The sequence below is a fragment of the Littorina saxatilis genome, linkage group LG4, assembly GCF_037325665.1.
Source record: "Littorina saxatilis isolate snail1 linkage group LG4, US_GU_Lsax_2.0, whole genome shotgun sequence".
NCBI classification, from domain to species: Eukaryota; Metazoa; Mollusca; class Gastropoda; order Littorinimorpha; family Littorinidae; genus Littorina; species Littorina saxatilis.
Genome location: NC_090248.1, coordinates 37660637 through 37681976, shown reverse-complemented (window position 1 = coordinate 37681976; position 21340 = coordinate 37660637). Strand labels below are relative to the sequence as shown.

Below are 21340 nucleotides of genomic sequence, written 5' to 3'. Positions count from 1 at the left end.
AGTTACAAAAAATGGATAGATTTCAATAATTATATCGTAACGATCTTATATGAAAACTATTTATCCGTGTTTTAGGCAGTACATAATGCCACATTTTTATTAAACTCTGTGTATAATTTTACAGACGGTCTAAGTTTGAGCTCTTCTAATGCTGAGAACTACAAACATTTTAAGACGAAAAAAAAGATGATGTCTTCAAAATGTTTTCATCTAATCTGCAGTGATGAAATGATGCAGGGTAACAGGCACACGCTGCTGTTTTGGTGAGGAAAATGAATGTTTGGTCTGGTAATTCCGTTGGTGTGACATTAAGAAACACTGGGAGAACAGCTACTAAATTTTTGTTTAACAAAATTGTAGGGGTGGGGGGGATACAAACAAAAATTTAGTAGCTGTTTTCCCAGTGTCCTCCCCTTTCCCCAAAAAAAGAAGGGAGAAAAAAAGGCCTGCAGGTGCTTATGTGCAGAAAAAGATATTTCTATTTGGTTTATAAAAAAAAATTCACAAAGGCACCTTTTGACTTTCCTATTTTATGTTATTTTTCTTCTCTTTTTTTCTGAACTTTCTTTCTTCTGAACTTTTTTTTCTTCTTTTTCTTTAAAATTTGTTGTTGCTGTTATCCTTTCTTCTGTATTTTGTTTGTTTTTTGGCTCACGTAAGTGTAGCCTATGCGATGCTAACTTTTGTCTGTCTGTGCGTGCGTGCGTGCGTGCGTGCGTGCGTGCGTATGTATTACGTATGTATACTGTCTGTGGTAGAAACTTTAACATTTGAAGACGTCACAACATTTGAAGACGTCACATTATGACGTAAGAGGGTTAGACGTCACGCGAAGGAATTACTGAAAGTCTCGGTCATTGTTATTTTGCCGAGCGGGCCGAGACTAGTTTTTTCTTCGAAATCGGCCATTCAGATCTAGATCTAGTGTCTCGCTTTCTTGCACAGTGTCACCTATGCCGCTTACTGTGTGTGTGTGTGTGTGTGTGTGTGTGTGTGTGTGTGTGTGTGTGTGTGTGTGTGTGTGTTGTGTGTGTGTGTGTGTGTGTGTGTGTGTGTGTATGTGTGACGAAGTGATTGAGTTTGTGTTACTGTTTGTCGATTTCTTACGTGAGCCTTGAAGGCTTCGCCTCTTGTTTGTTGTTGTTATTGTTGTACTTTGTTTTTGTATGTTCTATTGTTTATTTATTTTTTCTTGTTTCATTATTTCTCCTTTCTGTATCTTTATTAAATTTGATTTCTTGCTTTATTCAAAATGTTTCACAGCAGCCCAGTTTTAGCTGAATGCCTGGACTCGACTGGTTTTGGACAAGGGTTCTAGGTAGGCTAAACTATACCTCATCAGTAAGCTTTCCCTTGTTTACAGAGAGGCTTCCATCCAAAATGTCCTACAGGGTGTAGAATTTTCCAATTAAAAAAGGTCAAGAAACAAAGGGAAGTAAGCGCTCTAAATATAAACATCAAGAGAGAGTTATGTGGAACCACAGACAGTACTTTATACTCTTTGGTGGAACCAGTCTTCTGGCACCTAAGAGATCAAGAAGCATTAAATGAACAAGCAACTTTTGTCCAATTTTATTTTATTTTTAAATTAGTCATGATTTCTATTTTTGTAACAATCATCAGTATCAACATCATCAATCTCATGAATGTTTTAAAAAAGAAGTGTTAACTATAGGTACGAGCTAAGTTCGGACCTGTTTCCGTTTAATTTGATGCTGCTATGGTGTCACAAATGGGCGGCCATAGAAATAACGTCTTGCTCACGTTGCCCTCATTGGCCAACAATACTTGTCTTCTCAGGTGCGAAAGCGTGCCGCCATTTTTACGGAAGTAAAGCAGAGAGGCATTCTCAGGTAAGCATCGTGTTGTTCAAATTGTTGTAAGTAGTTTTGCGCTTACCATCATACTCTTACACGTAAAATTGTTGATAATCTGCTGACAGGTATTGTTTAAACCTCATCATTTGTTTGATAACGGTTAAAACCATGCACTTTGCAAGATGAAGGCTTTTGTCAGAGTCCTGTTCGTGTTACTGTCAAATTGAAACTACGTATCACTAATTCTTGGGTGTGCAAACACATGATTTCAGATAAAGTAAACGTATTCTTTTTTTTCTGGTGAAATATCCATGTTTCGTAAGTTATGCCCGACTAATAGCCTTACATCAATTGGTATAATTATAAATAACTAAATAAGTTCGCACCAAATAATTAAGTTCTGGATGATGAATTTTGATCTCATCTACTGTCCACTGATATATCATCTAGTGAAGTGCGCACATGTACTCATGGGGACATAATGTTATGTGTGTGTTGTTTTGATGTTTTCGTTAAGACCACACTACATAATGGTTGGTTCAATGGAACCTTGATTTTTGCATGATTGTCGATCACTCAAATGTCATCATCATGGGCCTTTCTTTATGTCATTTATATTATAAAACAATCACTGTCTTGTTTTCTGACACTTTGTGTGAGTGTGTGTGTAATTAGACATTCACACCACTGCTGATAGTGATAGTTAATAAATATCATCAAAATTGTTTAAACTATTAGTATTAAAGTGAGTGCTTTCCTTGATTTAAAAAAACAAACTGATTTGGTTTCACTTGTTCAACAGGAAATGCCAGAATGAAATTGTTGTTGGCACTACTTCTGCTGGGGGTGGCTCCAGTCCATTCACAGGTTGTATTCTCAGGTGAGTGTCTTGTCAGTTCACAGATGAAACTGAGAGTTCTGAACACCGGTTGTGATCCTCGTTTATGTAACTTCGTAAGCATCAGACTCAAGAGTTACTAAAATTTAGACTGCAGAGCTTTAATTAGTGTCTGCTCGACCTGGTATGATTTCCTGTACATGTTTATTATGATTGAAAGATAATGAGCGGTGGAAAGGCCAAGATTAAAGTTAAAACCGTTTCTTCATATCATACAGAGGTCTGCACATACAATACATACATGTACCTGATTCTAATTTCTATTAGTATTAAGTTGAAAAAAGTATTGAATTTAAAAAAGAAATGAAAAAAATAAGAAAAAAGGGGTTTGAACTATTCTGATACAAATTTGTACTTTTTTGTGTGCTTACTCATAAATAACTCACAAAAACTAAATATATATATTCACCATTCATAAGTTCATAGGGTCAGACACTGCCAGTCACTGCAGAACTGTTTACAAGCCCAAAACCCTGAATGACTATCGCCCTGTAGCTCTCACCTCTATTGTTATGAAGTGCTTTGAGCGCATTGTCCTCTTTAGACTGCTCCATCAGGTCAAGCCCCATCAGGATCCCTTCCAGTTTGCATACAAGCAGAACAGATGCACAGATGACGCCACACTCACACTCTTACACAACGCATACACACACTTAGAAAAACCTGGCTCTTTTGTACGCATTCTTTTCATAGACTTCTCTTCTGCCTTCAACACTATCCAACCCTGCCTCATGGCCCAGAAACTTCTCCGCTACAGCGTGACTCCAAGGCTTATCCTGTGGATTATCAACTTTCTCGTTAACAGAACCCAGTCAGTCCGCTTTCAGACAGCTCTCTCTTCCCTTAGGTCCACCTCCATAGGCTCTCCACAGGGTACAGTTATCTCCCCTGTGTTGTTCACACTCTACACTAACGACTGCAGTGGCACTGACTCCACCTTTCTTATCAAATATTCAGATGATACAGCGCTAGAAGCTCTCTCCAATAGTGACGCAACTTACTTTGCAGAAGTAGAACGTTTCAACGCCTGGTGTAAAGACAACTTTTTAGACCTAAATGTGACAAAGACCAAAGAACTTCTGATAGACTTTAGAAGAAACCCTGCCCCTGTCCCTGACCTGATGATTGATGGTGTGACTGTTGAGCGTGTGACTGAATATAAGTATCTTGGCACAGTTATCGATGATAAGCTGTCCTTCAATGCAAACACCACCCTCATACACAAAACATGTCAGTCACGCATCTACTGCCTTCAGAAACTTAGGAAGTTGAATGTGAACCCTTCTAACCTTCAAACTTTCTACCGCTCTTTCATCGAGTCTGTCATCACTTTTGGTTTTGTGTCCTGGTATGGAGGTCTGAGTGTGAAGAACAGGAATGTCTTAGTCAGTAACTTAGTGCGAATGGTGAATGTCAGTAGCAAGGTGATTGGCAGGCAGCAAGCAAGTGTGGAGTCCCTGTATGAAAAGCGTGTGGTGAGAAAGAGTAGGCGGATAGCTTCAGATAGGTCCCATGTCCTTGCCCACCTCTATGAACTCCTTCCCTCTGGCCGTAGACTTCGCACGCACAAAGCTAGGATACTCAGGCTGCAAAACAGCTTCATCCCCAAATCCATCACCCTTGGCCTTGGCAACATGTAAACACATCCACATACCCGACTCAGCCCCTCCTCTGCCAGTGCAATCAGTAGTAATGTACATGTATGTATTGGTTTTATGTACGTCCGTATATTTTCTGTGATATATTGTATGCTATGATATATATATTTTTTTATTTATTTATTTTTTTGCAATGATGTTTAGCCATAGTCCGTTATACGCGTAGGTGTGCGAGAATATGTAAGCGCAGTGCTTTAAAGATGTCCATGTGGGAATGTGTAAGTGGGCGTAGTCGAATGTCCATGTGGGAATGTGTAAGTGGAGCATATAAGAATGCCCATGTGTGAAGGTGTAAGTGGAGCGTATAAGAATGTGTAAGTGGAGCGTGGTCGAATGTCCATGTGTGAATGGGTAAGTTGAGCGTATAAGAATGTCCATGTGTGCGATGTGTAAGTGAGACATGGATGTGTTCATTACTGAATGCGTAAGCACAATGCAAGGAATGGCCAGAGAGGTATGTGGGAGGTGTGTTTATAACCTGCCCTGTTATATAGTGCTATATGTCTTATGTAAAAACAATGTCCTGTTTGTATTATTGTTATGTACCATGCCTGAATTTCTCTATGAGATAATAAAGTATTCTTATTCTTATTCTTATAGAACGTACTTCATAAGTTCATACTTTTGCCCTCTCTATTGTTTGTGTGCATGTGTGTGTGTGTGTAACTGTAACACGTACAGCACCAGTGGAGTGCTACCTCGATCTATTTGAAGACCTCCTAAAATCTTCTTTTTTTTATCTTAAATTTAGAAGAGAAGGAGTCTCAAAATGGATGTAAATTTACTAACAATATCATTATGAAAAGGATGTCAGAAAGTTAGTCTTACCAGTCAAGGATGTCTTAACAGATGTCACACACACAGAGGACCCACCCCAGTCAGCACACAATATATCGGTCCGATATCGGATTTGACCGGATATCTCGGACCAAGATATTTGTTTGTTTGTTTGTTTGCTTAACGCCCAGCCGACCACGAAGGGCCATATCAGAGCGGTGCTGCTTTGACATATAACGTGCGCCACACACAAGACAGAAGTCGCAGCACAGGCTTCATGTCTCACCCAGTCACATTATTCTGACACCGGACCAACCAGTCCTAGCACTAACCCCATAATGCCAGACGCCAGGCGGAGCAGCCACTAGATTGCCAATTTTAAAGTCTTAGGTATGACCCGGCCGGGGTTCGAACCCACGACCTCCCGATCACGGGGCGGACGCCTTACCACTAGGCCAACCGTGTCGGACCAAGATATCTGATATCGGTCCGATATTGGATTCCAAGTATGCTCATCAGATTAACGTTAAATTAACGTTAACTTTTTACGTTAATTTAACGTTAATTAAAACAAAACCATAATATAACGTTAAATTAAAGTTAATTTTATGTTTACGGCTAATGTCAATTTTACCAAATAAAAAGCATAATACAATGGTTAGATTAACATTATTTAAACATGTGTTTTTTAACGTTGAGTGCGAACATAAAAAGAACCATACCCTATACGTATCTTTCCAGCTTCTCTGTGATATTTTTTGTGAAAATCTGTTTGTAATTTTGGACTTTTCGTTGTTTCCAGAGTGTCTGGCAGGCTGGTACAAGTTCAGTGAACAATGCTACAAATTTATCGGCTACCCAAGGCTTAAACAGGCAGCTGCTTCCGGTTACTGTCAGGTAAGATTGGATTGAATCATTGATCAGTTAATCTTGCATAGCTGCCAACCCTCCCGGATTATCCGTGAATTTCCTGAATTTTACTTCTCCCTGCTCATATTCAAGACTAAACAGTCCCCCTGGACCCCCTGCCCTGGCTCCTGGATTTTGACTTCAGAAGGTTGGCAGCTATGATCTTGTGTGTATCACTGTGTGTGGTTTCACTTTTTGACAGCAGCAAATTTTGGCCAGGTGGAAGTTTTGATAGACAGGTTTTGTTTGTGTGTACATTGGAAAGTAAGCTCTTGTACTAACAGGCATGCGCACATACTGCCTATAGTTTGTGTCTGTTTTGGCAATCTGCTGATCATTGTTGCTGGGTGCCTACAGGGTTCTGTTATTATTCATAGTGTTTTTCTCAAACTCTGATACAGAGCTACCTGTTATGAAAGGACATCCTTAGAACCAAATGTGTCCCCACGTTGAAGGTGCCCTTTCGTTGTGAAGGGAATAGGCGAAATAAGGAAATGTCCCACATCGCAGATCCTGAACAACTGCACTTGAAATGCACAGTCCAATTCCTGTGAAAACAGTTCTACTCACTATCCGAGTATCTCAGATCTGCACAGTTTTTCATGGGAAGAGGCCAACCCTCCGCTTGGACATGTACCTGAACTCAACAGCCTGAGTGCTTATTGTGCAGACTAAGAATTGTTTGATGAATTTCTTTGACAAAAAGCTACAAGTTTCCGGTAAGAAATTAATTCATTAAAAAAAAAATGCCAGTCTGCACAGAGAGAACCTAGGATGTTGATTTTTGGTATGTGATCAAGCGGGGAGATGGCCTTAGTCTTTTGTAAAACTAAAAGCCGGGCCCGATCTGTGACTGATCGTGAGTAGAATTTTTTCACAGAAAGTACTGTGCCTTTAAGCTAACCCCAAAAGGGGTGATGCAGTTTAACCCCTGCCAGTGCCTCCCACCCCACCCCTTTTTTAAGACTTTCAAAATCATGAGTCTCAAAAGAGGGGGGGGGGTGTCCATTGTATCAATGTATCATTGTATGTAGCCTACTTGAACCTTTGCAACTTGATTTTTTGTTGCGTTTTTTGTTTTCATTTTATGAATGTCACTGTCTGAGTTATATATGGACGTTGCGCAACGACAGTTACTGTCACATCCTTGTTTCTCTTTCCTGTTCACAGACTAATGGAGCCACTTTGATCAGTGTCAATGATCTCCAGGAGCAAGCCTTTGTCATTGACTGGCTGGAAAAATACGATGGAGCCAGGTATGGTGCAAACTTGAGCATTGGCCATTTTGAATTTTCTCTGTCTGTCTGTCTGTCTGTCTGTCTGTCTGTCTGTCTGTCTGTCTCTCTCTCTCTCTCTCTCTCTCTCTCTCTCTCTCTCTCTCTCTCTGTGTTTTGACTCTTTAGTTCCATAGTCCAATCTGATGAGCAGCAAGATGCCACTTTTCAAAGCCGGGGTATCCCATCTCACATGCTTTACCATGAGGGTGTAAAATTTAATGCTCTCTCTCTCTGTCTCTCTGTCTCTGTCTCTGTCTCTGTCTCTCTCTCTCTCTCTCTCTCTCTCTCTCTCTCTCTCTCTCTCTCTCTCCCTCTCTCTGACTCGAGTTCCATAGTGCAATCCGATCAGCAGCAAGATGTCACTTTTCTAGAATTGAAAATGTCATTGGTGTTCTCTTGACAAATATTTGGGACTTGCACCAGATACGACAAACAACACCTTACTAAAATGCGTTCCATTTCCACTGATCTGAAATAAGTTCTGTTTCTGTTGAATACCTCATTATTATTTGGTTGTCCGCCCACTTTAATAACGGACTCTCAGTCTCACCAGATACGACGAACACCTTACTGAAATACGTTTCGTTTCTGTTCGTTATCTCATCATTATTTGTTTGTCTGCCCACTTTAATGACCTGGGTTGACATAATAGTGAATGTTTAGTTTCATCTTAGATTAATTGTTCTGATAATTAAAATTTCTTGTGTTTGTTTGTTTGTAAATTTTAAAAATGCTGTGTGTTTTCAGAGATACTTGGTTGACGAGTGGCTATGTCACAACATTACCTGAAGGCGTGCAATGGTTGGGAGACGGAACGTCCAGCACCAGTTTCGGCTGGCACAGTACTGTCGACAAAACCAAACTGGAAGATGGCGACATTGTCATTTTCTCCTATAGTGGTAAGATGAGATGGTGATTGCGCATTCTGTAAGTGTAACATCATATTACATAAAAGAAAAAGAAAACTCCTTACAAAAATAAGAAAGAAATAACGACAGTCACGTTGACATGGCAACCAGTCATGTAACATTAGGTCTAATATATCAAGAACATTGCGGGTATGAGTATGACCCACCTGTTAAAGATTTATTTTCCTGTATTTTTGCATGAACTAATAAAAATAAAATAATGAGTATTTTCGGTTAACTTCAATAGTGGATGATATAGTTTAGTTGGGTTGCTTTAAAAGACAAATTCATTTCAGAGGGTTTTCTGATTTGTTTCAGTGGGAATTGAAAGAGTTTTGATAATGGTGAATAATTTTTTCAATAATTGATGGGTTGATATTTGGTATTATTATGATGTCGTTTGTTAGCTCATTCATTTTAAAGTCTAATATAGGCTCCCATTTAGTGAAGCAAAGTCTGGGGAAAATGTTCATTTGAATGAAGGAGTAACTAATGACCTCTGGCAATGTTTTCATTCAGCTAATTACAATCTTTTTTCTCTACAGGGACACAGTACAGCTGGTCTGTCGGCGATGGGGGCAAAAATTCATCTTTCATTTGTGAAATACCCCTACAGGACACCTACAAGATCGTGGAGGAGAAGAGAGATTTTGGTAAGGTTTAAATTTGTAACGCCGCGTATAGCGGAACCCCCCTTTTAAGACCTCCAGAAATCCGAAGAAATCATGTCTTAGAAAAAGAGGGAGTCTTAAATCGGGGATTATATTACATATTCTTACTCCGAATCACATATAGCATTGACACAGTCTGAGATGCTAAGGTCTGAAAACGCTTACCCGTCTAACATTTTTAAAGGGAAGCAACCCCATAACCAAAAGAGCTAAAAATAGCCATGGTAATGAGCACATACTCTGTGAGTTACCTCCCATTGGTGTGTACTACGTCACTACCTCTATCACCACGTGGCTACAATCATACGACTTTTTCAGCCTCTTGAGAGAAGGTTGTCTGATTTTGGCGCTCCCGTGGCTGACTCTTGTGTTGGTTGACACCTGCCGGCCACGTTACCCGTCTACTTTGCTTGCTGGCTTCTGTAGTTGGTGAGCTCGTTCCTTTTGTCGTTTTATTGACAGGAATTTTTGCGTTGTAGTTGCTGACTTTCTATCCATTTTGGACTTGTGTTTTTCAGTAACTTTTGTGGTTTGACGCCATTTTTGTTGTTGGTCAGCATGGCTGACTTGGATAAAAAGCGGGGTAAAGCCGACGTTAAGGGCAAAGTTAAGCCTAAGTCGTCTTCTTCTTCCAAACCACCAGTGATAGTTGTTGTTTCTGATGAAGCTCGCAACACGGTTATGACTGTGCCTATTGGGCGGGGATGTAGCTCAGTCGGTAGCGCGCTGGATTTGTATCCAGTTGGCCGCTGTCAGCGTGAGTTCGTCCCCACGTTCGGCGAGAGATTTATTTCTCAGAGTCAACTTTGTGTGCAGACTCTCCTCGGTGTACGAACACCCCCGTGTGTACACGCAAGCACAAGACCAAGTGCGCACGAAAAAGATCCTGTAATCCATGTTAGAGTTCGGTGGGTTATAGAAACACGAAAATACCCAGCATGCTTCCTCCGAAAACGGTGTATGGCTGCCTAAATGGCGGGGTAAAAAACGGTCATACACGTAAAATTCCACTCGTGCAAAAAATACAAGTGTATGTGGGAGTTTCAGTCCACGAACGCAGAAGAAGAAGAAGAAGAAGACTGTGCCTATTTCTGCTGCTAGCGCACTTGCGTCTGGCCCTCAGCCGGACACTTCTTTGGTTTCTGCCTCTCCCTCTGTGTTGGCATCGGAGCAGGGTGCTCTGGTGTCTTCTCTTCTTAAATCTTTGGTTCCAGAGATTCGTAGCATGGTTAAAGAGGAGATGCAGCGTTCTACGCCATCCACCAGCGTCGTGCTTCCCCCGTCCGTGGGGGATGTGCGGTCCTTGGCTTCTTTGTCGGCGCCTTCGGCTTCCGGTTCCAGGGAGCAGTTTCCTGTCTTTTCGGTTTCTGCCGCTGCGGGCGGCACTGCCGGTAAGTTGAACTGGTCCAACATCCCTCGTGAGGCGACCGGACACTCCCTTTTGGGAGACAGTTCTCTGGGGCATTTTCACAACTTGCATTCTTCTGTTCTGTCTCCCCCGATGCCCTACGCGTGCTCGGGCGGAAGCATAGGTCTCCCACCACTCGTTCACTCCGCGGTCGGTGCTGGGGTTGACCGGAGACTGGCCTCCGGGCTTTATGGCTTCCAGCCTCAGTCTACGCAGCCCTCGTTTCCGCATTGTGCAGCTTCGTCGGTTGCATTTCCGGCTTCGGATGGATACGCTGTTCCTCTTCCTGGCACTTCCGGACGGATGCCGGTGAGTGAGCAACAGCGGCCAGCTTTCGGGCATGCAGTGCCTCGGCCGGAGCAGTCGTTGCTTCACCCTGTGGGTGGGGTGGCTTCCGCCTATCCAGTTCCGGTGGCTTCGGATGGTCACTCGACTTACCCTTTCTCTCATGTCAGTCAAGGGATGAGTCAAGATGATTTCCGGGTACACGGGTTTCCGGTTATCCCGCACACCCTTCCGCCACCGGCGACTGTGACTTTGGTCAGTGTCCTTCGCTCGACTACTCTGACGTTCAGTCTCTTGCTAGTGAGGAGACACGGTCGGGATTCCCGTCTAGGCTCAAGGGTGCACTTGAAGCTGCGGCGGAGGTGACATCCCTTTATTTTCCGGAAGGTGCATCAGCTTTGTCGGCTTCCACTTCGGTTGCCCCGTCAGCTATGTCTGACTTTTGTCCCGCGAAGGAGGATGATTCCTGCTTCCGGTTCGAAGAGTCTCCTTCGGTGGCTTACCACCTTGCGCATGTTTTGGCTAAGCCATCACAACCCGGAAGTGGTATTCCCTCTGTCCCTGTTCCTCTTCTGGTTCCTTATGGGCCAGTTCCGGGACAGGCTCAGCCTTGGCTGGCTTCGGAGTCTCAAGCCTCTACCTTTGTTCCTTCAGGGCATAGGAAGTTCAACTTGAACAGATCCGGTCGGAACTTGCTTTCGTCCTTCGCTCTTCCGCGCACAACTTTACAGGTGTCGCAGGAATTGCTTCCTCTGTTGGTCAAACCATTGAAGCGTGATTCGGGTGTGACGGTAACAGAACACACCCTTCTCGCGTCAGAGGAGATAGGACGTCAGCTCCTGGAACTAGCATCCATTTTTGAGACGATCATCAGGACGCTTTCTTGGTCGCTGACCGAGAGTCTTGATCCGTTCACACTCAGTGAGGATCAGGATGCCGAGGATGTCTCTACTCTTCTTGCAGCCCTTGCTAGGGTGAATTCTTCTTCTTCTTCTTGTCGATCACTCCGATGGAAACGCTGGTTCTCCGCGCAAATGTTGCCGTGCGCTGTAGGTCGTCCAGACTGCCATAGAGCTTCCCTTGCACCGTGGTCGCCTCCGCCCAGATCTGGCTCCTGAGGCCATCGTGTAGTGGGCAAGTCTGCAGCAGGTGTTCCGTTGTCATGCTGCCTGTTTGACAAGGGCACTGGTCTGACTGGCCAATTCTGAACTTGGTGCTAGGGTGAATGAAGAGCAGATGCGACTATCCTCCCTGCACTATGCTCACGCAGTCATGTGCAGGAGGGATTTGTTCCTCTTGCACTCGCAGTTTACGGATCAGGTTACCAGAGACACGTTGAGAATGTCTCCGGTCGCAGAGGGGTCTCTCTTTGGTCATTTGGCGCTTGACGCTCGACACAAGGAGATCCAGTCAAATAAGGACCAACAGTTCTCTGACTTTACTCTGCAGGGGATCAAACAGAGCAAGCCTACTCAGCAAAAGCAGGCTCAGTGCCGGACAAAATGGTGGAAAGCATGGGTTGGTCACGTTGAATAAGATTACCAGCAAAACTGTTTGGTGAACTTGTATGTCATCTGCATGTTTTTTGTACAGGAGACATTGAAGAAGATAACTGTGTAGTGGATTTTTATGTTACGTCAACAATCCGCCGAGAAAATCTGAGTTATATCTGAAAATCGGGTACTGCGCGACGCCGTGAGCGGTGGCATCGAGCAAGACGCGTGTTGGGTGCTCTCTTTATTATCGCTCCTGCGTACTAACTACACATCCAAAAATAACACAAATTTGCTACTAATCAGAGGAGAGATTTCTCTAAAGGTCAGAGGTTGTGTATCGTCAGTCCGTGTTTTGGTTCCCGAGATATTTTGAGTCAAAAGTTAGAAAAAAATGTAAAACGTAGATTTGAACACTTTACTCCGATGGATCTTACTCACATTCAGATTTATGTCTGCTTCATTCATTTTTGACTCACATGCGAAGCAAAAGTGAGTCTATGTACTCACCCGAGTCGTCCGTCCGTCCGTCCGTCCGGAAAACTTTAACGTAAAACTTTAACGTTGGATATTTCTTGGACACTATTCAGTCTATCAGTACCAAATTTGACAAGATGGTGTATGATGACAAGGCCCCAAAAAACATACACAGCATCTTGACCTTGCTTCAAGGTCAAGGTCGCAGGGGCCATAAATGTTGCCTAAAAACCAGCTATTTTTCACATTTTCTCTGAAATTTTTGAGATTCAATACCTCACCTATATATGATATATAGGGCAAAGTAAGCCCCATCTTTTGATACCAGTTTGGTTTACCTTGCTTCAAGGTCAAGGTCACAGGAGCTCTTCAAAGTTGGATTGTATACATATTTTGAAGTGACCTTGACCCTGAACTATGGAAGATAACTGTTTCAAACTTAAAAATGATGTGGGGCACATGTTATGCTTTCATCATGAGACACATTTGGTCACATAGGATCAAGGTCAAGGTCGCTTTGACCCTTATGAAATGTGACCAAAATAAGGTAGTGAACCACTAAAAGTGACCATATCTCATGGTAGAAAGAGCCAATAAGCACCATTGTACTTCCTATGTCTTGAATTAACAGCTTTGTGTTGCATGACCTTGGATGACCTTGACCTTGGGTCAAGGTCACATGTATTTTGGTAGGAAAAATGTGTAAAGCAGTTCTTAGTGTATGATGTCATTGCTAGGTTTAGTTATTTGACCTTGACCCTGAAGGTCAAGGTCATGTAAAGGTCAAGGTCAAGCATGTGAGTCGTATGGGCTTTGCCCTTCTTGTTCTATCGTTCAGTATGCCTCACAGCTTCGTATGTGCCGATAAAAGCGACGTATTATCAGTTTTCCCAAAGCAACCATCTCGAAAATGTGCCCGAGTCAAAAATCAAGATGGCGGCCAAGCACACGTGTTGTTCGAACTTCGAATCGAACACGGTACAACGCGATGCATTTTGAAGGTACACGGGATGTTACTGCCACTTGTTCAGTCGGAAAAGCTTCCTTACGCAGAATAAGTGTTGCAGGATAGGGTTGTTTGAGAAAATTGCCGGAAAACTTTGAGGATTTAGCAGCGAAACATTCAGCCTTGATGTGACATACATCGGACCGCTCGATTCGATAGAACGAATGTCAAGATACGTGGTTCTTATACTTCCTTCTGTAAATTGCAAAGGCACATGCAAGTTTGGTCAAAGTTGGAATTATATCTTGCCTTTAACGTTGGAAGGTAGTTTGAAATAAAAGAACAAAGGGAATATCAAGCGATCACCAAGTGAACCTGACACCCCCTTCACTCTGTAATGGGATTGCTAGGCGGAGAGGCTGACCACTGTGAGCTATTTTTAGACTCTGTTTGGACTAGCCTAACGGGGGGTGGAAGTTTGCGTGGTGATGCAGCAAGTTTCAAGTCGTCTACCCCCACCTTCCACTTTTATTTTCTACTTCTTATTTTTATTTTTTTTATTTTTTTTACCAAAAGGGATTGGTGCTTTCTGTGAGACAGCTTACACCAAGTCATGCAGAGTGTGCTTCATATTTTTAGAGTAAACTTGGAAGAACCTTTTATCACTGCTATTTCTGACAACAACAACAATCATTCAAACTTCATTACAACATGAAGCTTGCTAAAAATTAAAACAAATATTTAACAAGCATACATTGTATCATTAGTGCAAAACTTCTGATTTGAGACTCATGACAATGTGACATTTTTAAAGTGCCTATAGCTATAGTTCAAGACAGTTCACATGTTCAATAACAAAATGTCTGTAGTGTAATAAATATGTGGAATTAATACATTTATATTAAAAACACACACAAAATCCATGTGCATTGAAATGAATTTAGTTTCTTAGAAATAGAATATATTTTTTCATGAAAGAAAGTGGATGTTCTTGTTTTTTCAAAATTTTATGTTTACAAAACGAAATATGTATTCAAATTTCAATGAAAACAAGATCAAATTCATGAATTTATTCTTTTCTTTACCTCACGCAGCCTAAAATATACCTTGCAATGACTTTTCTGTTGATAAGGTGTGTTTAGCAGTGCAGGAAATGGCAACAAGTCGCGTAAGGCGAAAATACAACATTTAGTCAAGTAGCTGTCGAACTCACAGAATGAAACTGAACGCAATGCCATTTTTCAGACTGTATACTCGTAGCATCGTCAGTCCACCGCTCATGGCAAAGGCAGTGAAATTGACAAGAAGAGCGGGGTAGTAGTTGCGCTAAGGATAGCACACTTTTCTGTACCTCTCTTTGTTTTAACTTTCCGAGCGTGTTTTTAATCCAAACATATCATATCAATATGTTTTTGGAATCAGGAACCGACAAGGAATAAGATGAAAGTGTTTTTAAATTGATTTCGACAATTTAATTTTGATAATAATTTTTATATATTTAATTTTCAGAGCTTGTTTTTAATCCAAATATAACATATTTATATGTTTTTGGAATCAGAAAATGATGGAGAATAAGGTGAACGTAAATTTGGATCGTTTTATAAATTTTTTTTTTTTTATTACAATTGTCAGATTTTTAATGACCAAAGTCATTGATTAATTTTTAAGCCACCAAGCTGAAATGCAATACCGAAGTCCGGGCTTCATCGAAGATTACTTGACCAAAATTTCAAGCAATTTGGTTGAAAAATGAGAGCGTGACAGTGCCGCCTCAACTTTCACGAAAAGCCGGATATGACGTCATAAAAGACATTTATCAAAAAAATGAAAAAAACGTCTGGGGATTTCATACCCAGGAACTCTCATGTCAAATTTCATAAAGTTCGGTCCAGTAGTTTAGTCTGAATCGCTCTACACACACACACAGACACACACACACACACACACACACACGCACGCACGCACGCACGCACATACACCACGACCCTCGTTTCGATTCCCCCTCTACGTTAAAACATTTAGTCAAAACTTGACTAAATGTAAAAATAAACAAACACCGGAATATTATGTAATTTATGCAAATTAGCACCGCCAGATGAAGTTGAAATCGCGTTCTGATGATACGAATGTATTCAACATAATTGCTTACATAAAATACCCAAATATCAACATGATCTCTTGTAAACTTCTGCAGTAATTGCTCAAAAACCCAACATTTCACGACTTGGGTGGTGCCACCAACTTCCCCCTTTTTCCTTCTTTGGCCCATGTACCCACTTTTCCGATTTTTAGACCAAAATTTTGACACTAAAATGGTTGTATTTCCTTAACCGCTTAACCAATTTTCACAAAATAAACTGTTTTATGTTCAGCTCAATGAGTTCTACAAAAGGATACCTGTTTTGTAACAGTGTGTTCAGTTTGAAATTTCTGTTTGGCATTGTTAGTAACTGAATGCATGCAAGAGTGAATGTCATTGTCCAATTCATGGAAAGGCACAACCAATGAGCATTGTCACAAACATGTGTTCACACACAAATAGATACAGACACTATCTTAGACACACACTCGTACACATACTATTGTGTCTCATTATCTTGTCCAGTTTTGATTTACTCTCTCTGGAAGGTGTTCAGCCAAAACCTCCCTTATTACTCCTGTATGTGTTTGTGTGCAGATTACGGCCTGGCAATAGACAATCCAGAACTGGCGCCCAGAGGCCCAAAATTTATGAAGGAACCGGTGGAGACAACCATTCTCTCCAAAACAACCGCTGCCTACCTTGACTGCCTCGCAGACGGCATACCCAAACCGGAATACTCGTGGTGGAATGGGGAAGGAGACACCTGGGTACAGCTACAAACCGGTCCCGGTACTCGGTTCACTATGACAGGTGGTCGTCTGACCATCGACAATCCGAAAGACTCGGATGCAGGGAATTATCAGTGTCGAGCTACCAACCAGTTCGGGACAATCCTCAGCACACCTGTTGCTTTGTCTTTTGGATGTAAGTGTGATAGTCTTAGTTGAAAACCTGTTGCCTTCTCTTTTGGAAGTAAGTGTGATAGTCTCAATTGAAAATCTGTTGCCTTGTCTTTTGATAACAAGAGTTTTACTAGGTTTGGGCATGCGATGTACAGGTATTCAACTGCAAATATGAATGTTGTTTGTAAACATTGTTGCATTCACAGATAATATAGATGATCTTGCATTTGTTTTGTGGAGTTTACAGTTTGTGCCAAATAGTGAATTTTCTGCAATATAACACCCTTACCCCACCCACAGAAACACACGCCCTACCGGGTTGTCATTCTCTGTCTGTATTGAATGATCTTGTCTGACAGTTATGACATTTCGCTGACTGATTAAATTACATATCTTATTCCAATTCACATATAGCAATTTACTTCAGTTTAGTGCTAGAACGCTGAAAACTACGCTCCACCCTGGTAGGGGGGAAAGTAACCCTAAAAATAGAACAGCCTTGACGGTCACATGACAACGCCAGGTCAAGGTTACCTCCCAACATGCATTGCTCATGCGTGTTCTCGCCGCCATCTTCTTCATTCCACTCTTCAGCATTAGCGTCTAAGGACGTGTTTTGGATTACGCTCGGGCTATTTTGTTAGCCCACTGCTTCTTTGGCAGACTACACCCTGGTTACGTCTGTATTTTAGCTTTCTAGCTGAGATTGGGTGAGATTTTTCCATTTTCTTTCGTCGTATTTGCTTTCGTTTGCCACGAGTTAGTCTTTGTTTACTTTCGTCTGCAAGACTAACTCCAGTATGGCGGACAGTGGGAAGAAGAAACCCAGCTCTAGACAGGTAGCCAATACAGAGTCTCCGTCTAAGAAAGTGGCTAGAAGCCCAAGGGTTCTAAACCTACAGTTACTGTGTTCGAGCCAGTTTCTCAGAATACTTTCACGGTAGAAATTGACAATCCTGAGAGTCCGGTAATGCCGGCGCGGAAGCAAGAATGCAAGTCAGCGCCGGTTAAGGCTAGCATAGCATCGAAGAAGGAAGATTTGTCAGCAATGTTTGCAACGTTTAGCAATCAAATGAGGTGCATGTTTTCGTCAGAATTGCGCTCGGCGAGCGAACTTTTGCTCTCCCTTCAGGCAGGAACGGTAGACGATCGCTCTCGGTCGAGGGTTAAGGCAGCGCCGTCAGCCACTGTTACGTCGGCCGACATTGACGCTGAACAACATTCCGGTGAAGACGGAAAGAGTTTCCCTCACCATGCCTCCACTTCCGGATTTAGCAGCTCCATTAAAGGTACTGTGACTGTCCCACAGGGAGATACGCACGGGCGTTCCCTACGTCCGCACGGCGCCGGGCAGGAAGCCGTGATAAGACAGGAGGCTTGCTCGCATCACGACCTGCAGGGGCCTGTACTTAGATCGGAGGACACGCAAGTACCAGTTTGCTATACGGACGCAACATTGGTACAGCGGTCCAAACTTCCGCCACGGGTGCGCGAAGTTGTTGAGAGACAGGAGGCTTGCTCGCATCACGACCCGCAGACTCTTAACGGAAGTCACGCGAATGCCGGTTTGCTCTAAAGCATCCCTATCACAGCGTTTTTCCCTTCCGCCCAGGGGGCAGGAAGTTGTTGTACGGCAGGAGACTTGCTCGCATCACGACTTGCAGGGGCCTGTACTTACAACAGGAGACACGCAAGTGCCGGTTTGCTCGACAAAAGCATCCCTAGCACAGCTCTCCACACTTCCGCCCAGGGGGCAGGAAGTTCTCTCCAGAGAGGATACGAGTAGAGGGCATGCGGTACCTCTCTTCCGGACGACACTGCCTATGACGGTCAATATGGCGGTGAATTTCCGGTAGGCACTTCCGTGCCGGAAGGAGAATCGGAATACGGGGCTTCCCTTTCTGATGAAGATCCCAATTTCCGGGTACCAGACAAGCTTCCTCATGCAGTAGCTTTGGCAGCACAGGTAGCTTCAAGATACTTTGAGGAAAGAGTGGTGTCAGCAACAAGCTTGTCTGCACCACCACCTTCTGCTGTCAGAGATTTTCGCTCAACACAGGGAGAAAAACAAACTTTTAAGTTTCGTGAATCTCCCTCAGTGGCGTATGAGATGTCTAAGATTCTGGCTAAGAATTCCCGGTCGGAATATGTGTCTTTGGACACAGTGCCTCTGCTATCAGCGCTCAGTCCGGCACCAGAGTTAGCACAGCCGTGGCTAGCCTCCGCACAGCCAACCCCTTATGTCGGGCAAGCTGCTGCCCGGAAGTTTTTTTTTAACTCTGCTCCACGCAATCTCTTTGACACTTTTTCTCTACCACGAGCGCCACTTCCGGTGACACCGGAGTTAGCGACACTCAGGGAGGATGGCTACAGTAAGGACAGAGCTGTTCCTTATACAGAGTCCGCTCTCGTAGCATTGGAAGAAACAGGGGGATACAACCTAGAGTTAGCTTCTCTTTCGGAAACGCTACTCAGGTCCCTCTCCCATTCTATCGCTACGTCCTTGGAACCGTTTGAGTTTCGACAGGACGCGAGCGAAAAGGATGTGACGACGCTGCTCGCTTCTTTGGCCAAAGTTTCAGCCGAACAAATGCATCTTTCTGCGCATCTGTATGCACACGTGCAGGTCAGCGTTTCTCTCAGGTTCTAGGATCCAAGACAAAGCCACGCTTGAGACTTGATTTTGTATGCCAAATTATTATCGGTACGCAAATACGCGACACGCGCACAAAATACGCCTAAGAAAAAGTCTAGAATACGTTTTCCGGTGTTGGTGTTCTGATTACGGAATGGTACAACTGATACCGGTTTCTGTCGAAGGGAGATAACGATGACAGCGAGTCTTCAGCTGTGGAAACCTTGTTCAGTTGTTGGCACGTGCGATCGTCTGGACATTCGTGGCAAAATGAAGCAGAAAAATGTGCCTGTTTCGGATGACTGTACCAAGTCTAAACAGCAGAAGCAGCAGATTTTCTTGGAGAAATATAAGAAAGAGCCAGGAATTGTGGAGTCTACTATGGGGAAAAAGTCATGCACACTGCAAGTATTGTAAATCAGATTTCTCCGTTGCCCATGCTGGGAAATATGACATCGAACGACACTGCAGTTCCAAAACTCACCTGGACAAGGTTGCTGCAAAGAAATCCGTTGAAAGCTGCCAAGGAATTATGAAGTTCATTCCCGCAAAGCAAATTCTGCCAGAAGAAAAGGCTGTAGTCCGCGCTGAAGCAATGTCAACCGCAGAGGTTATTTCACGAACTTCATCTTTTCATTATCAATCTGTTTGGAAGACACTGGTTATAATGCTATAAACTGACAGGTAAATAGAATTGTTTTATCCCTGTTGTATTGGAAGGAGTTAAATTCTGAAGGTGTTCACAAAACATGCTATTCTTACACAAACACGTTTGCACCCACGCGTACATTTTCCCTAGCCCATATGGCTTTGCTTGCAAAGTACACCAACTTTTTGAAAAATACACTCAACTTTTTGGGAAAGTTCTCTTGCCTCGGGTTTAGGGTAAACAGGTCTGTATAATCCCCGTTCACGGAGGGTGCCTTGTTGGGACAGCCATTGCTCGACGCGCTTCACAAGCAAACCCGGGACGATCGGGATTTAGCTATAGCCAAGATAGCGCAACACGGCTTTCCTAAGCCTCAGAGCAAGAGCTACGGACCGCCTAAACCTTCCGCCTCTTCGGCGAATAGGGGCAGGTCAGCACAAGCCAGCTCTTCTTCACGAGGACGGGGAAGTCTTTCGGCAATTCAAGGGGGTCGGGACGCGAAGCACACCCCCAATGATGTGACCCCAAACCACTAGCCCATGCAACCACCACGCCTTTGGTGGCAGGCGGCCTGTCACGGTCCCTTACTCTTTTTTTACTAAAGGTAAACAGTCAGTGGATAGTGGGTATAGTGCGTTCGGGGTTCAGACTACTCTGGAAGGAGGGGAAGGCTCCCTTAACCAGAGTTCCACCGTTGTTCAAGTTTCCTGTCAAACTGGAAGCAAAAATGGCGATACAAACAGAAGTCTTGTCTCTGATACAGAAGGAGGCGATAGAAGAAGTAACGGATCACAACTCCCCAGGTTTCTATGGGAGAATTTTTGTGGTACCGAAGGCTTCAGGGGGCTGGCGCCCAGTATTAGACTTGTCTCCTCTGAACAGATTTCTGAGACAAATCAAGTTCACAATGTAGACACCAGCATCAGTCAGAGACGCACTCATGGATCTCACAGGGAGTTCTCATCACTCCCTCTCCCCCAGAAGAGGATTTGTTCACAGATGCTTCCCTGTCAGGCTGGGGTGCTCATCTTTCTCACCACACAGCTTCAGGCACGTGGACAACAGGTCAAGCCCTCTCACACATCAATGTGCTCGAGTTAGAGGCTGTCGCCCACGGTCTCCAGAGCTTTCTATCGCTGGCGGCAGGCAAACATGTTCGTCTTCATACAGACAATACAACTGTTGCAGGGCGGTTCGCTCTCTCATGCTTTCACTCAAAGCATGCCAAATTCTTAAGTGGTGTCACCAGCATCAGATCACGTTATGAGCAAAATATCTGCCGGGAAAACTGAATGTTTCGGTAGACTCGCTCAGTCGATCCTCGAAAGTACTCCACACGGAGTGGACAATCACCCACCACGCTCTCCAGCGGCTTTGGGTGCAGGTGGACAAACCGATAGTCGATCTTTTTGCAACTTGGTTCTCAAGGAGGCTACCAGGGTTCATATCCCCGTTTTCGGACCCGGAGGCCTGGAAAGTGAATGCACTGGAAGTCGACTGGACAGGACTCACAGCTTATGCTTTCCCACCATTCCAACTTCTCGGAA

At 43.4% G+C, this 21340-nt stretch overlaps 1 protein-coding gene across 2 annotated transcripts in view; it reads left to right on the top strand.

Moving 5' to 3' along the window:
- The first annotated feature begins 1795 nt into the window (after positions 1-1795).
- LOC138964662 (contactin-like) overlaps positions 1796-21340 on the top strand; it is a 66133-nt gene continuing 46588 nt past the window's right edge. For both annotated transcript variants that reach the window (XM_070336670.1, XM_070336671.1), the window contains exons 1-7: positions 1796-1853; positions 2620-2697; positions 5953-6047; positions 7230-7315; positions 8084-8235; positions 8790-8897; positions 16202-16531. In XM_070336670.1, the coding sequence (XP_070192771.1) occupies positions 2631-2697; positions 5953-6047; positions 7230-7315; positions 8084-8235; positions 8790-8897; positions 16202-16531 (838 nt within the window). In that variant the 5' untranslated portion in view covers positions 1796-1853; positions 2620-2630. The remainder of the gene's footprint in view (positions 1854-2619; positions 2698-5952; positions 6048-7229; positions 7316-8083; positions 8236-8789; positions 8898-16201; positions 16532-21340) is intronic.